The 14737-nt window shown below is 43.2% G+C and overlaps 1 protein-coding gene across 8 annotated transcripts in view; it reads right to left on the bottom strand.

Annotated features, from left to right (window-relative positions):
* Positions 1-1745: 1745 nt before the first annotated feature.
* Positions 1746-14737, bottom strand: part of LOC106566626 (transmembrane and coiled-coil domains protein 1) — a 109711-nt gene continuing 96719 nt past the window's right edge. For all 8 annotated transcript variants that reach the window (XM_014134826.2, XM_014134825.2, XM_014134828.2 and 5 more), the window contains 3 exons: positions 9118-9806; positions 6772-6907; positions 1746-4479 (listed from right to left, as the gene is read on the bottom strand). In XM_014134826.2, the coding sequence (XP_013990301.1) occupies positions 4165-4479; positions 6772-6907; positions 9118-9806 (1140 nt within the window). In that variant the 3' untranslated portion in view covers positions 1746-4164. The remainder of the gene's footprint in view (positions 4480-6771; positions 6908-9117; positions 9807-14737) is intronic.

Genomic DNA, 14737 nt, shown 5'->3' with positions numbered 1-14737 from the left:
TTTGGACTTACTATGTACCCATTGATTCTTGACGAATACAACCTTTAAATTAAATACAAAATAAAATAAAATGGTACTTGCCAGATGCGCCGAATACAACAAGTGTAGACCTTACCGTGAAATGCTTACTTACAAGCCCTTAACTATATTTCTTGAACTGCATTGTTGGTTAAGAAAATATTTACTAAATAAACTAAAGTTTTTTTTTTTTTTTAACAAAACAACAATACCGAGGCTATATTCACAGTGTACAGGTTAGTTGAGGTATGTAAACACGCTCATGAGCTTAGTTCTACTGTCGTACCCACTCACAAAATATAGCCTACAGTTGTTTAACTCCAATGTTTGTAAACAAAGTAAATAAAGAAACTCTGTATAAATTTTCATATCATGGATATTCGGTGCTTGGAGCCATAGCTCTGTCTGAATTTGAGAGTGGTTACATTTCTCCAGCCCCATCCTTCTGGTTTTTGCGAAACAGGGGAGGGATTTGGCTTTTTATTGTTTCAACTACTGATTGCCCCTTTAAACTTACATTTTTCCCAAAACACAAATGAAGTGCTTCTTGTGAACAACTATGCAATGAGAGAACATGGAAAAGCTGAAGGGACTTTTAACAAAAAGTGACAGCGCAAAGTGAGAGTCCGTAATTTTGGATTAGGCTACCCATGGATTTATTCTCTCTAGAGCCGTTCAGATAGGCCCACAGAAAATTAATACAATTACCAAATTTGATGGCCATCACTCTGTACTATTCGACGCATTCTAACCCATGCGTCATGCCAGTTTGGACACTATCAAAGCCCGCTGGAACTATTATATCTCTCGGGCCAGCTCTGTTCCTCTCAGATCGGTGCACGCCTCCCATCATCACTTGGCGATGTTATTTGCGCTGATAAACACCGCCCGGGTCTGAGTGTTTACGTTGGCCCGCATTCACGCTCATCTAATCCGACAGCGCGGAGGGGCAGGAAAGCGGTCTGATAAGGAACGAGCTGACTGATCGCAACGCAGGACCAACAGTCTCCACCACACATACATACAGCCTAAACCTACACACACACCCTCCAACACACTCCCTAATGCCCCATTAAGAGTGAGAGGAGTGGGAAGGGACCGGGGAAATAGACTGGGGAGAGAGGGGGTATCACGGGTCACTGCTGTCAAGGATCAGATATCACTGAAGAGTGCTGCGTTCTGGTTACACTCGATTGTTCGTGACACCTTACGGATGCGCGCGTGTGTGTGTTTTGAGGTAGACTTATTTGTCATACATGGGTCTTGTAATATATGCAATATAGATATGGTGCATCAAGAAAAGGCATTTAAACAGTATTGGTGCGTGTAAGAGAGAGAGAGACTTCCTGAGCCTTCTCTCACAGTGAGGAGAGGGCCTTCTGGAGTGAGAGACTGCTATTTTCTCTGTTGTCAGTGAAAACAGCTACTGCTCTCTACTCTGTGGTGGAGCTCTGAGGCCCGGGCTCTGCCCACCAACCTGTTTCCTGACAGATAAGAAACAACACCTCCACAAGGCCTGCGTCAACACTCCACTGCCCATCAACCCCATATGGACTGGCATTGTGGTGCATGAACAGCTAGGGAATATGAATGGGAAAAATACACACACACACACACACACTAAATATGGTGTTTCAAGGATCAATTTGATAACTTTGAGCATACAGATCATCTGTGTGGGTCATGTCAGGAAACTAAGGTGCTATAAACATGAGAGGACTGCCATCTAGTGGATTAATCCACAAACGTCAACAAGGCTGATTTATTCACACTATAATCAATTCACATTTAACACTAAAACACCATCAGTGCTTCAGCCTATTTTGTTCCTCAATTAAACATTTCATCCAGACATAGTGTGGTCCAGGCAGTTTAAGAATCTGTTTTACAACATTACTTTGCTTTAAATAATTGCTCTTATTGGTCCATTTCCTCCTTAACCTGAACCATCCTTAACCTGAACCATCCTTAACCTGAGGCAGGAGCTGGCCAGCATGGAGGAGATAATCGCTTACCAATCCTATGAGAAAGCTAGACACACCCCAAACCCCTCCGATCCTCAACACACACACACACAAGTCATGGGGCCAGGAGTTAGTCAGGAATGCACTTTTATTATCCCACATCAGAAGGCACTGGAGTGGTTTAGCACACAACCCTACCCTACCACGCTGCATCGGAGGTCACAGCAAAGTCACACCAAGGTCAGAGGTCAACTCAGGAGCCACTCACCTGGGCAACGTTCAAGATCACAACAATGATCAGTATCTTTAAACTGATTGGTGTGTAATAACAATATCCATTGACTTCAATTAATTTCTATTTAGTGATTAGACTGACAATAAATTCAGTGCAGTTTCTGGTTTAAAAGTGTTTCAAAGATCCTGAACATCCTGGTCCTAACACTACGGAATGCTGGTCTGCAGCTCCCACTATAAGTTATGATCTTCATCAAACAAGCGTCAGAATGGACTGCAGAAGGACTCATTCATATCATCTAGGTCGACTGAAGCTCCATGAACAGATGAATGGTAGGATAAGACGGATAGAGAGCCATCATATTCAGCAGTAATCAAGGACCAGGTTTAGGAAACACACACCAGGTTATTAGCAGTGAGTGTCTCAGAGAAATTACCCAGACAACCTTGTAAAGGTATATTCTGTTAGCCTGGTCCCATATCAGTTTGTGCTTAGTTTAGCCAACTCTTCTGTTATGTCATGACTGTGAGAGTCAGAGGAGTTGGCTAATAAAGCACATACAGATCTGGCAATGTGAAATAGGACAGTTTTGGCACATACTGGTATGCTTGAAAAAACAGGGCAATGAGGTGAGAGATGGAGAGATAGGACAGTAAGGCTGCGTTTACACAGGCAGCCCAATTCTGATCTTTTACCCACTAACTGGTCTTTTGACGAATCACTAGATCCTTTCACATCAGACTTTTCTCAGAGCTGATCTGATTGGTCAAAAAAACAATTAGTTAAAAAAAGATCAGAATTGGGCTGTCTGTCTAAACATAGCCATTGTGATGGAGTGAGTCACATTCTTCATACAGGCAGTGCATTGAACAACAGTAGCATGGCAGTGGAGACTGTTGTGTATGTCTGGCAGACAGTCTATGCTTTTTCAGCTGACACAATGGGTGAGCACCAGTGAAAGCAATATCATGGCAACTCCACATTTCCTGCAAAGTGGCCTTATCTGTACCTACGGTCTCTCGTGGCTCCGTGGTGAGTGGCCCTAACTGTCAAACCCTCCCTCTTGTCTAAGCTGGTGCCACTCTCTAAAAGTCATTAGAATTCATTACATCACCTCTCCTAATTAAAATGACCTCTCCTAATTAATTGACTTTCCTTTAAAAAAAAAAAGACACATTTAATAGGACGTAAATCATTGCTAGTAGAAACAGTACGGAAGCACGAGAAGTCTCTTAGCTTGACACGCAAAGTAATGTCCGTCAGTCTTTTGTGTCCGGAAAACAAAGAGTACTCGGTAGAAAGGTTCCTTTTCATCTCAGAATCCATCGCGGTGGAAAAAGTGCGAGGCGGGGATTCATTCATCTTTTCATTTTCTACTAATAACAGACCGATAGAGCACTTTCTTTAAGAAAGGCAACCAAATCAGAGTACCATTTATCAGTAGAGGGCCTGAGCCTCTGAGGTGAACGTCCAATCAGTTTCTTGCCAAGCTCCTCTTTGTGCAGAGTGGGAGGAGCTTAACGCTACATGGTACTGAATAAAATGTAAAAAATAATATATTATTAGAAAAAAATAATAAACAACAATAATATACTTGATTAACCCCTAGAAGAAAAGAAAAACAGTATGACGATGCATCCCGTGAAAGAAATAAACACTATTTCTGAATGTAAACAAAGTTTCATCCTTCCTAAACAAAAGTGATGACTGAGTGGTATTCTCATCTTCCATCCTTCCCTCACTTTCTCCTCAGTCCAAATCCTGCCTCACAGAGCTCAACCGATAGACTAATTCCTCAGCGTCCGTCAAGACAACCACGACATCCCATTGGCAGTTAGGCTCTTCCTGCTTTCTCTCTGTGTGTGTGTGTGTGTGTGTGTGTGTGTGTGTGTGTGGACAGAGTATCCACCCTCGCGCATAGTCATAGAAACACACGTCTCCATTCGGTCATCTGGGCGGCTGCAGGGCACGGTGCGTGTAGCCCGACAGAGCGTCCCAGTTCCTCCAGAGGAAGGCGAAGAGGAGGATGAGGAGGAGGGTGGAGAAGGACCGGGAGCGGGTTTTCATTAGAGGGACTACACAGTTGGCCACAGTGGAGACAAACACCAGGAGCACGGCCATGAGGGCCAGGAGGACGTTGATGAGTTTCCCCAGCAGTGTCCGGGCCGTGGCGTTCTCCAGGCCCTCTAGCTGGACCACCTGCTGCTGCTGCTGCTGCAGCTCCATCTTAGAGATCCGCGTCTGGCACGCCTCCAGAGCTTCCTGCAGGACAGGAGGATAGAAAAGCATTAGACATAGTAGTACACAGTATGGCTACACACAGTAAAGACTACAGGAAAAGGAGGACAGGGCACACCCCCCATTCTCATCAACGGGGCTGTAGTGGAGCAGGTTGAGAGCTTCAAGTTCCTTGGTGTCCACAGACAGTCGTGAAGAGGGCACGACAAAATCTATTCCCCCTCAGGAGACTGAAAAGATTTGGCATGGGTCCTTAGATTCTCAAAAGGTTTGACAGCTACACCATCGAGAACATCCTGACTGGTTGCATCACTGCCTGGTATGGCAACTGCTCGGCCTCCAACCGCAAGGCACTACAGAGGGTAGTGCGTACGGCCCAGTACATCACTGGGGCCAAGCTTCCTGACATCCAGGACCTCTATACCAGGCGGTGTCAGAGGACGGCCCTAAAAATTGTCAACGACTCCAGCCACCCTAGTCATAGACTGTTCTCTCTGCTGCCGCACGGCAAGCGGGACCGGAGCGCCAAGTCTAGGTCCAAGAGGCTTCTAAACAACTTCTACCCTCAAGCCATAACACTCATGAACAGCTAATCAAATGGCTACCCAGACTATTGTACATATTACATATTACCTCAATTACCTCGACACCGGTGCCCGTGCACAGTGAATGACAATAGCCCCGCTATTGTCATTTACTACTGCTCTTTAATTATTTGTTATTCTTATCTCTTCCTTTTTTTTGTTGTTGGTATTTTGGTATTTTCTTAAAACGGCATTGTTGGTTAGGGGCTTGTAAGTAAGCATTTCACTGTAAGGTCTAGACCTGTTGTATTCAACGCATGTGACAAATAACATTTGATCTGATTTGATTTTGTGTGTCTGACAGACAAATAGCAAAGATCATTACATATAGAACTCCAACACCACCTACAGCCAAGAGGGGGAAACGTAGGTTAGAGACAAGGCGATAAACACACACACACACACACACACACACACACACACACACACACACACACACACACACAACGGTTACTTTTTTGCCACTAACTTGAAAGAACTCAACATCTGTTACATTATGGGGCTTGTTCTAATGGATTCCAATTAAACAAAATATAATTTTTAAGTAATTATAGTGTTATTATCTCTAACCCTATCATGTGTTTTAAATACCAGGTCAATATTAGGGCTGTCAGAGTTGTATTTCATTTTTTTACCCCTTTTTTCTACCCAACTATGTGGTATCCAATTGGAGGTAGTTACAGTCTTGTCTCATCGCTGCAACTCCCGTACGGACTCGGGAGAGGCGAAGGTCGAGAGCCATGCGTCCTCCGAAACACAACCCAACCAAGCCGCACTGCTTCTTGACACAATGCCTACTTAACCCGGAAGCCAGCCGCACCAATGTGTCGGAGGAAACACCTGGCGACCGTGTCAGCGTGCATGCGCCCAGCCCGCTACAGGAGTTGCTAGAGCGAGATGGGACAAGGACATCCCTGCAGGCCAAACCTTCCCCAACCCGGATGACGCTGGGCCAATTGTGCACCGCCCCATGGGTCTCCCGGTCGCGGCAGGCTGCGACAGAGCCTGGGCTCGAACCCAGAATCTCTGGTGGCACAGCTCTTAGACCACTGCGCCACTCGGGAGGCCCGGGCTGTCAGAGTTAATCAGTTAACTCAAATGTATTTATATTTTAGTGCAGACATTTTCATTGCAATTAATCGCATCGTCTGAAAGTGTTCAAAATAAACAGAAAACATCTGAAATACATAATCTATACAGCCAAAAAACAATGCAATGTAAAAACAAGCTGACATTAAGGTGAAAGAAAGTGTGCTTTCTCAATTTACCTAATTTTGCTAAACGTTACTTTAGACAAAATCAAGATGTCAATATTCTTGTAATGTTTTTTGTATGAAAAATCTTGAATTACAGCCTAATTTGAGCAAATTCAGAATTGGCTAATTATCGTGATTAATCACAGCAAATCCTGTGATTAACTCAATTACATTTTTTTATCGTTTGAAAGCCGTAGTAAAATAGTGAACTGTACAATAACCTGGTAGTTGTACACAAAGATTAAACAGCACTGGCTTATGTCTGATTGGGTTTGTTCCTCATAACTGTGCAAGGCTTTCTGTTTGTCTTCAGATAAAGTTGTGATTATGAAATGAATCACAGTCATACATTTGCCTGGCTATCTAGTTTGTGTACAGTGTGTGTGTGTGTGTGTGTGTGTGTGTGTGTGTGTGTGTGTGTGTGTGTGTGTGTGTGTGTGTGTGTGTGTGTGTGTGTGTGTGTGTGTGAGACTGACCTGTATGTCTCTGGCTCTCTCGTAGGACTGGTAAGCTATCTTCTCCTCCATGCTGGCCAGTTCCTGCTTCAGGTTGAGGATCTCATTCTGGTGGAGCTCTGTCAGATCATTCAGCTGCTCCTCCAGACGCTCACACCTACAGAGAAACACACGTTAGTCTAGCAGCTCACACAGACATATACACAGACACATACACAGACACAGACATATACAGACACAGACATATACAGACACAGACATATACAGACACAGACATATACAGACACAGACATATACAGACACAGACATATACAGACACAGACATATACAGACACAGACATATACACAGACACAGACATATACACAGACACAGACATATACACAGACACATACACAGACACATACACAGACATATACACAGACACAGACATATACACAGACACAGAGATGGATGGACGGATAGACAGACACAAACACACACACACAGACATACGCACGCACGTGTGCCCCATAGACAAACACAGGTTCCTGTTTTTCCTGGGCAAGAGGTTAAAGAGCTTTCAGGTGGAATGACACCTGACTGGATGGATGATTATCTGTGAGCTGATCAGCACATGCTTACTCACCTGCTGATGAGAGTGACCAATGGCAGATAATCAGCAGTTTGACACTGACCAATCATGAGGGAGAGGGAGAATGTGATATCTGTGAATGCATGTGTGTGTGTGTGTGTGTGATTAAGTGAATCCCACCACCAGTCTGATCTCATTATGTCTGTCTTAACCAGTTTAAGAGTCACATTTTAATAAGATGTACAACTATGCCCTCTGGTACTGCACACACACACACGCTCTGGTGGTTAATCAGACAATAAAACAATCAGAATAGAGGCAGGTGAATCAGAGAGGGGAAGAGGGAGGGGGAAGGATGGGGGAAGCTACTGCAGAACATCCTGTACCATCCTAATACTGCTGACTGCACCAAAAACTAAATGTTTCCTCTGGGAGTTATACAGGTAGGAGGCTCCATATTCTAAACAATGGTTCAAACACAGTGGGTTAACCATAACTGTGTGGTCAATGCTCAGAACATGGTCATCAGCAGAAGACATGCTCAAAGCTCATTCTGCTGGACCTTATTTTTTGCCTGAAAGACAAAAAACACATACTTGTGACATTTTAGAGAGAAAAATGTTTTTGTCTCCTCGTCACAAAAATCCTCTCCCCCTCCCTTGACTAACATTCCCTGAGATAGCAACACATGCCCTCAGATAGATCTGTGATAGGACAAGATACTTGTGCTCAGGACTGGTTTATAGCAAAGTGCTTCTTCCTTGTTCCTCCAAGGCAGGGACTTTTCCCTGGCCACCTACACTTGGCAGGCTTTAAGGGAGTTTCAGGGTTTCCGCTTCAAGTCTCAAGTCAGCGTTTTGATAACCCCCCCATCCCCCTTTGAGACAATAGTGTTTTGTAAAAAGTGCCAAATAAAAAGACTTGAATGGGTTGTCTGTACCTGTTGTGTCTTTACTAAAAGGTACATACACCTCTTCACTTTAGCAGTCTAGGGCTGATCTCTCAGCCTAAATAATGGATACTGTCACAAGTTTACAATTCAGTTTTAAGGGCAATAAAGCTTCAACCTGTCTTAAGTTGATTAGAGTGGGTTTGGTTTCAGTGAAAACACACCTGCACATCAATATCACTTTGTGATAACCTTCCAAATGTTAACCTTATACATCTCTGTGTGGGTTTTTTCCTACAGGGCTCTCTCTCTCACTCACTCTAGTGCTCTCCTTCTATTCTCTCTCTACATATATAGTGTGTTAAGTACAATGATGTATATAAAACCTGGATTGCTGATGCTATGTATCGGCCCATGAGAGGCTTTGAAGCCACCGGTTGGCCATTTTGGTACTCTCCCGTAGGAGCAGTCCTTCATAGGAACGAATGGAATTCTACAGTATTTCCATTAAATGTTTCAAGGACAAAATGATATTTAATTGTAGTGGGGACAGTAACATTAGTAATCGCTAAAAATTCTACTTTAAGGAAAATGTTTTTATATCGTTTTTCTTTTTTTAATGCTTAGCTCACATAATATAATTTGTAAGTATGCATTAAGGTGTCTGTAATAGAATAAATGTGGCAAAAGCAAAGGTAAATAAATGCATTTCTATAGCTTCCAAAATATTGTTTGCAATGGCGGGGAAGTGCCAAGATGGAGGCACAGTGGAATCAAAACAGCACCCCCTGTCAGACATCTAGTATATATATAAAATCATTGGTCAAGTAAGTCAGGAGCTAAATTGTTCGTCCTGCAGGGCCTGCATGATGACAGCATGTCCTCTAGCTCCCTCTCCCTTCCTACCTGAATCGTTCCTCCTGCAGGGCCTGCATGATGACAGTGTAGTCTCTCTGATAGTGACTCTTCAGCCCCTCCAGATTCTCCTCCAGTCTCCCCTGGCCCTCCTGCACCTCCTGTAGCAGCATGTCCAGGCTAGAGCTCTGGCTCCTCTCCAGGGTGTTCCCCTTGGAGCTGGGGGGGCCTCCGGGAGCCCCTGTGGTGCTGTTGGCCCCTGCCGACCCCGACGTAGCGCTGGAGCAGTCATCCTCGCTGCCGTACTTGGGGCTGGACTGTAGATGGTGGTGACCTGCGCTGCCCAGAGAACTCCCCCCGGCCCCAGTCACCCCCTCCTCGCCCCCTGACGGATCATCCAAGGAGTCCTTCAGCCCGGGGATATTGTCGGCGCTGCCAAACTTGTTGCGGAACAGCGAGGCAATCTCCCGGGGCTTTGAGACGACCCCGGCGGCGGCGGAGTGCGTGGCCTGGGAGAAACTGGAGAGGCCTCCCTTGACACTGTCCACCACGCCCTCGCTGAAGCCTGTAACCTTTGCTCCCACGTCCTTCAGGCCCTGCTGCATGTCCCTGAGGACGTCCTTGGGCTGGCGAGGGATGCCGTTGTGCTCCACCTCCCTCAGCTTGCGGTGGTAGTGCTCCAGCTTCCTCTGCAGCTGCTGGATGGTCTGGGCGGACTTCTGGTTCTTCTTCTCAAACACCTGCAGTTATATAGGATACTTATGTGTCTGTTATAGGACAGTCTGCAGACATTATATACACACACACACAGACACATATACACACACACACACACACACACACACACATATATATATACACATGTTGATGTCGAAAGTTTACATACACCTTAGCCAAAAGTTAATCTCACCTCCAAAACTCAGTCAAACCACTTCATTCATGTCCATACATAAGCTTGTTCGACCTCAACACTTTCAACATTTCTCACTCATAAAGCATACATTGTCACTCATAACACACTGACCTAAAAAACATTAACAACAGGGAGCATTACATAAACAATGAACTTTCTCTTTGAAATTTGAATGATTTTTCACATAAATCAGTATTTCATTATAGAATAAGAATAACACCTTTTCTTTATTGACTGTACTAAAGTATACAGTTGAAATCGGAAGTTTACATACACCTCAGCCAAATACATTTAAACTCAGTTTTTCACAATTCCTGACATTTAATGCTAGTAAAAATTCCCTGTCCTAGGTCAGTTAGGATCACCACTTTATTTTAAGAATGTGAAATGTCAGAATAATAGTAGAGAGAATGATTTATTTCAGCTTTTATTTCTTTCATCACAATCCCAGTGGGTCAGAAGTTTACATACACTCAATTAGTATTTGGTAGCATTGCCTATAAATTATTTAACTTGGGTCAAACGTTTCGAGTAGCCTTCCACAAGCTTCCCACAATAAGTTGGGTGACTTTTGGCCCATTCCTCCTGACAGAGCTGGTGGAACTGAGTCAGGTTTGTAGGCCTCCTTGCTGGCACATGTTCTGTTCTGCCCACACATTTTCTATAGGATTGAGGTCAGGGCTTTGTGATGGCCACTCCAATGCCTTGACTTTGTTGTCCTTAGGACCATGCCTCAGGACAACTTGGCATGATGACTCCTTGCTGTCCCCAGTCCACCTGGCCGTGCTGCTGCTCCAGTTTCAACTGTTCTGCCAGCGGCTATGGAACCCTGTCCTGTTCACCGGACATGCTTCCTGTCCCAGACCTGCTGTTTTCAACTCTCTAGAGACAGCAGGAGCGGTAGAGATACTCTCAATGATGGGCTATGAAAAGCCAACTGACATTTAGTCTTGAGGTGCTGACTTGTTGCACCCTTGACAACTACTGTGATTATTATTTTTTGACCATGCTGGTCATTTATTAACATTTGAACATCTTGGCCATGTTCTGCGATAATCTCCACCCGGCACAGCCAGAAGAGGACTGGCCACCCCTCATAGCCTGGTTCCTCTCTTGCTGTTTGGGGTTTTAGGCTGGGTTTCTGTACAGCACTTTGAGATATCAGCTGATGTAAGAAGGGTTATATAAATACATTTGATTTGAATTTGATTCTGGGATTGATTTGCACTTCTTGCACCAAAATACATTCATCTCTAGGAGACAGAACGCGTCTCCTTCCTGAGCGGTATGATGGCTGCGTGGTCCCATGGTGTTTATACTTGCGTACTATTGTTTGTACAGATGAACGTGGTACCTTCAGGCGTTTGGAAATTGCTCCCAAGGATGAACCAGACTTGTGGAGGTCTACAATTTGTTTTCTGAGGTCTTGGCTGATTTCTTTAGATTTTCCCATGATGTCAAGCAAAGAGGCACTGAGTTTGAAGGTAGGCCTTGAAATACATCCACAGGTACACCTCCAATTGACTCAAATGATGTCAATTAGCCTATCAGAAGCTTCTAAAACCATGACGTCATTTTCTGGAATTTTCCAAGCTGTTTAAAGGCACAGTCAACTTAGTGTATGTAAACTTCTGACCCACTGGAATTGTGATACAGTGAATTATAAGTGAAATAATCTGTCTGTAAACAATTGTTGGAAAAATTACTTGTGTCATGCACAAAGTAGATGTCCTAACAGACTTGCCAAAACTATAGTTTGTTAACAAGACATTTGTGGAGTGGTTGAAAAACAAGTTTTAATGACTACAACCTAAGTGTATGTAAACTTCCGACTTCAACTGTGTATAAATATATATACACACTAGAAATATTTATAGCACGTACACGTTTATAGTACACATACATCTTGGCTTGTTACAGAAATTGTAACTAGATAAATCAGCCCTTCTTGCTCAGTGAAATATAACAAACAAGGAGACTGGCTGACACACACACAATGATGATCTGTGCCTGAGCCCAACATCTTGGTGATTTACAGTACCAGTCAAAAGATTGGACACACCTACTCATTCAAGGCTTTTTCTTTATTTTTACTATTTTCTACATTGTAGAATAATAGTGAAGACATCAAAACTATGAAATAACACATAGAATCATGTAGTAAGCAAAAAAATGTTAAACAAATCAAAATATATTTTATATTTGAGATTCTTCACAGTAGCCACCCTTTGCCTTGATGACAGCTTTGCACACTCTTGGCATTCTCAACCAGCTTCATGAAGTAGTCACCTGGAATGCATTTCAATTAAACAGGTGTGGCTTGATAAAAGTTTTTTTTTTACATTTCTTTCCTTCTTAAAACCTGCTAGGGGGCAGTATTTGCACGGCCGGATAAAAAACGTACCCGATTTAATCTGGTTACTACTCCTGCCCAGTAACTAGAATATGCATATAATTAGTAGATTTGGATAGAAAACACCCTAAAGTTTCTAAAACTGTTTGAATGGTGTCTGTGAGTATAACAGAACTCATATGGCAGGCCAAAACCTGAGAAGATTCCATGCAGGAAGTGGAAATCTGATTTGTGGAATCACCTTCAACACTTTGCCTATGAAACACACAGTGAGTTAGGATTCATTTAGCACTTCCTAAGGCTTCCACTAGATGTCAACAGTCTTTACAAAGTGGTTTGAGTCTTCTCCGGTAAAAACTGACCGAACGAGAGGCCTGGAAAGTTGGTGATAGGGGGAGGGCCATTACTACTATGACGCGGGCGCCCGTGGGTACCCTTTCGTTCCGAAACGTTTAGTAAGACAATGCAATCGTCCGCCTTGAATATTATTGAAGCTCTGATTGAAAAAGGCCCTAAAGATTTATGTTATACAACGTTTGACATGTTTGAACGAACGTAAATATATATTTTTTTGCACATTCGTGACGACAAGTCCCGCGCGCTTCAGTACATTATGAGTAGCCTTCGGAACGCGCTAACAAGAAGGAGCTATTGGGACATAAATTATTAACTTTTTCGAACAAAACTACATTTGTTGTGGACCTGCGATTCCTGGAAGTGCCTTCTGATGAAGATAATCAAAGGTAAGGGAATATTTACAATAGTAGATTTGATTTTAAATGGTTCCAAGATGGCGCTAACCTGTATCGCCTAGCCTACTTTTCTGAGCATAGCACCTCGTTTATTGCAAAGTGTGATTTCCCAGTAAAGTTATTTTTAAATCTGGCAATGCGGTTGCATTCACGAGATGCTAATCTATAATTCTTTGAATGACAATACTAAATTTTAACAATGTTTTCGAATAGTAATTTTGTAAATTGTAGCGCTGACTCACCGGAAGCATTTGAGGGAAAATATTTTCTGAACGTCACGCGCCGATGTAAAATGCTGTTTTTATATATAAATATGAACTTTATCGAACAAAAAATGCATGTATTGTGTAACATGATGTCCTAGGAGTGTCATCTGATGAAGATTGTCAAAGGTCAGTGCTGCATTTTGGGTATTTGTGATGCATGCTAGTTGCTTTGAAAATGGCAGTGTGATTATTTTGGGCTGGGTACTCTCCTAACATAATCTAATGTTTTGCTTTTGCTGTAAAGCCTTTTTGAAATCCGACAACGTGGTTCGATTCAGGAGAGGTGTATCTATAAAATGGTGTAAAATAGTCATATGTTTGAGAAATTGAAGTTATAGCATTTATGAGGTATTTGTATTTTGCGCGACGCAATTCCACTGGCTGTTGACTAGGGTGGGACGCAAGCGTCCCAGGTTCCCAGACAGGTTAATGCGTTTGAGCCAATCAGTTGTGTTGTGACAAGGTAGGGGTGGTATACAGAAGATAGCCCTATTTGGTAAAAGACCAAGTCCAAATTATGGCAAGAACTGGCAGAAGATTTTTCCCCCCCCTTTAACGAGTCTGACAAGCCCGAAATGAACAACATACTGCTTTCCCGGGAACAGGCCCAAATCCCTGTCATTTGCGTGAAGAGACAACGGAGAAAAAGAGGACATAGGTCTGCCTTCAGAGAATTCGTAGGCGATCAAATAAACCCCCCTGGCTTTCTGTTCTTCCAGCTAAAATGAAATCATTGGAAAATAAAATCGACGACTTACGAGGAAGATTAAACTACCAACGGGACATTCAAAACTGTAATGCTATCACGGAGTCATGGCTGAATGACAACATTATCAACATAAAGCTGGCTGGTTATACGCTGTATCAGCAGGATAGAACAGCGGCGTCTGGTAAGAGAAGGGGTGGCGGACTATGCATATATGTAAACAACAGCTGGTGAACAATATCTAAGGAAGTCTCGAGGTTTTGCTCGCCTGTGGTAGAGCATCTCAACAGGACAATGACCCAACACACCTCCAGGCTGTGTAAGGGCTATTTGACCAAGAAGGAGAGTGATGGAGTGCTGCATCAGATGACCTGGCCTCCACAATCACCCTACCTCAAACCAATTGAGATGGTTTGGGATGAGTTGGACCGCAGAGTGAAGGAAAAGCAGCCAACAAGTGCTCAGCATATGGAGGAACTCCTTCAAGACGGTTGGAAAAGCATTCCAGGTGGTTAACAGTGTTCAAAGCTGTCATCAAGGCAAACAGTGGCTACTTTGAAGAATCTCAAATATAAAATATATTTTGATTTGTTTAACACTATTTTCATTTACTACATGATTCCATATGTGTTATTTCATAGTTCATTATTCTACAATGCAGAAAATAGTTAAAAATAAAGA

This window comes from Salmo salar, chromosome ssa13 (assembly GCF_905237065.1).
Source record: "Salmo salar chromosome ssa13, Ssal_v3.1, whole genome shotgun sequence".
Classification (NCBI taxonomy): domain Eukaryota; kingdom Metazoa; phylum Chordata; class Actinopteri; order Salmoniformes; family Salmonidae; genus Salmo; species Salmo salar.
Note: the sequence above shows the minus strand (reverse complement) of the source record. Positions and strands in the feature narration are given on the sequence as shown.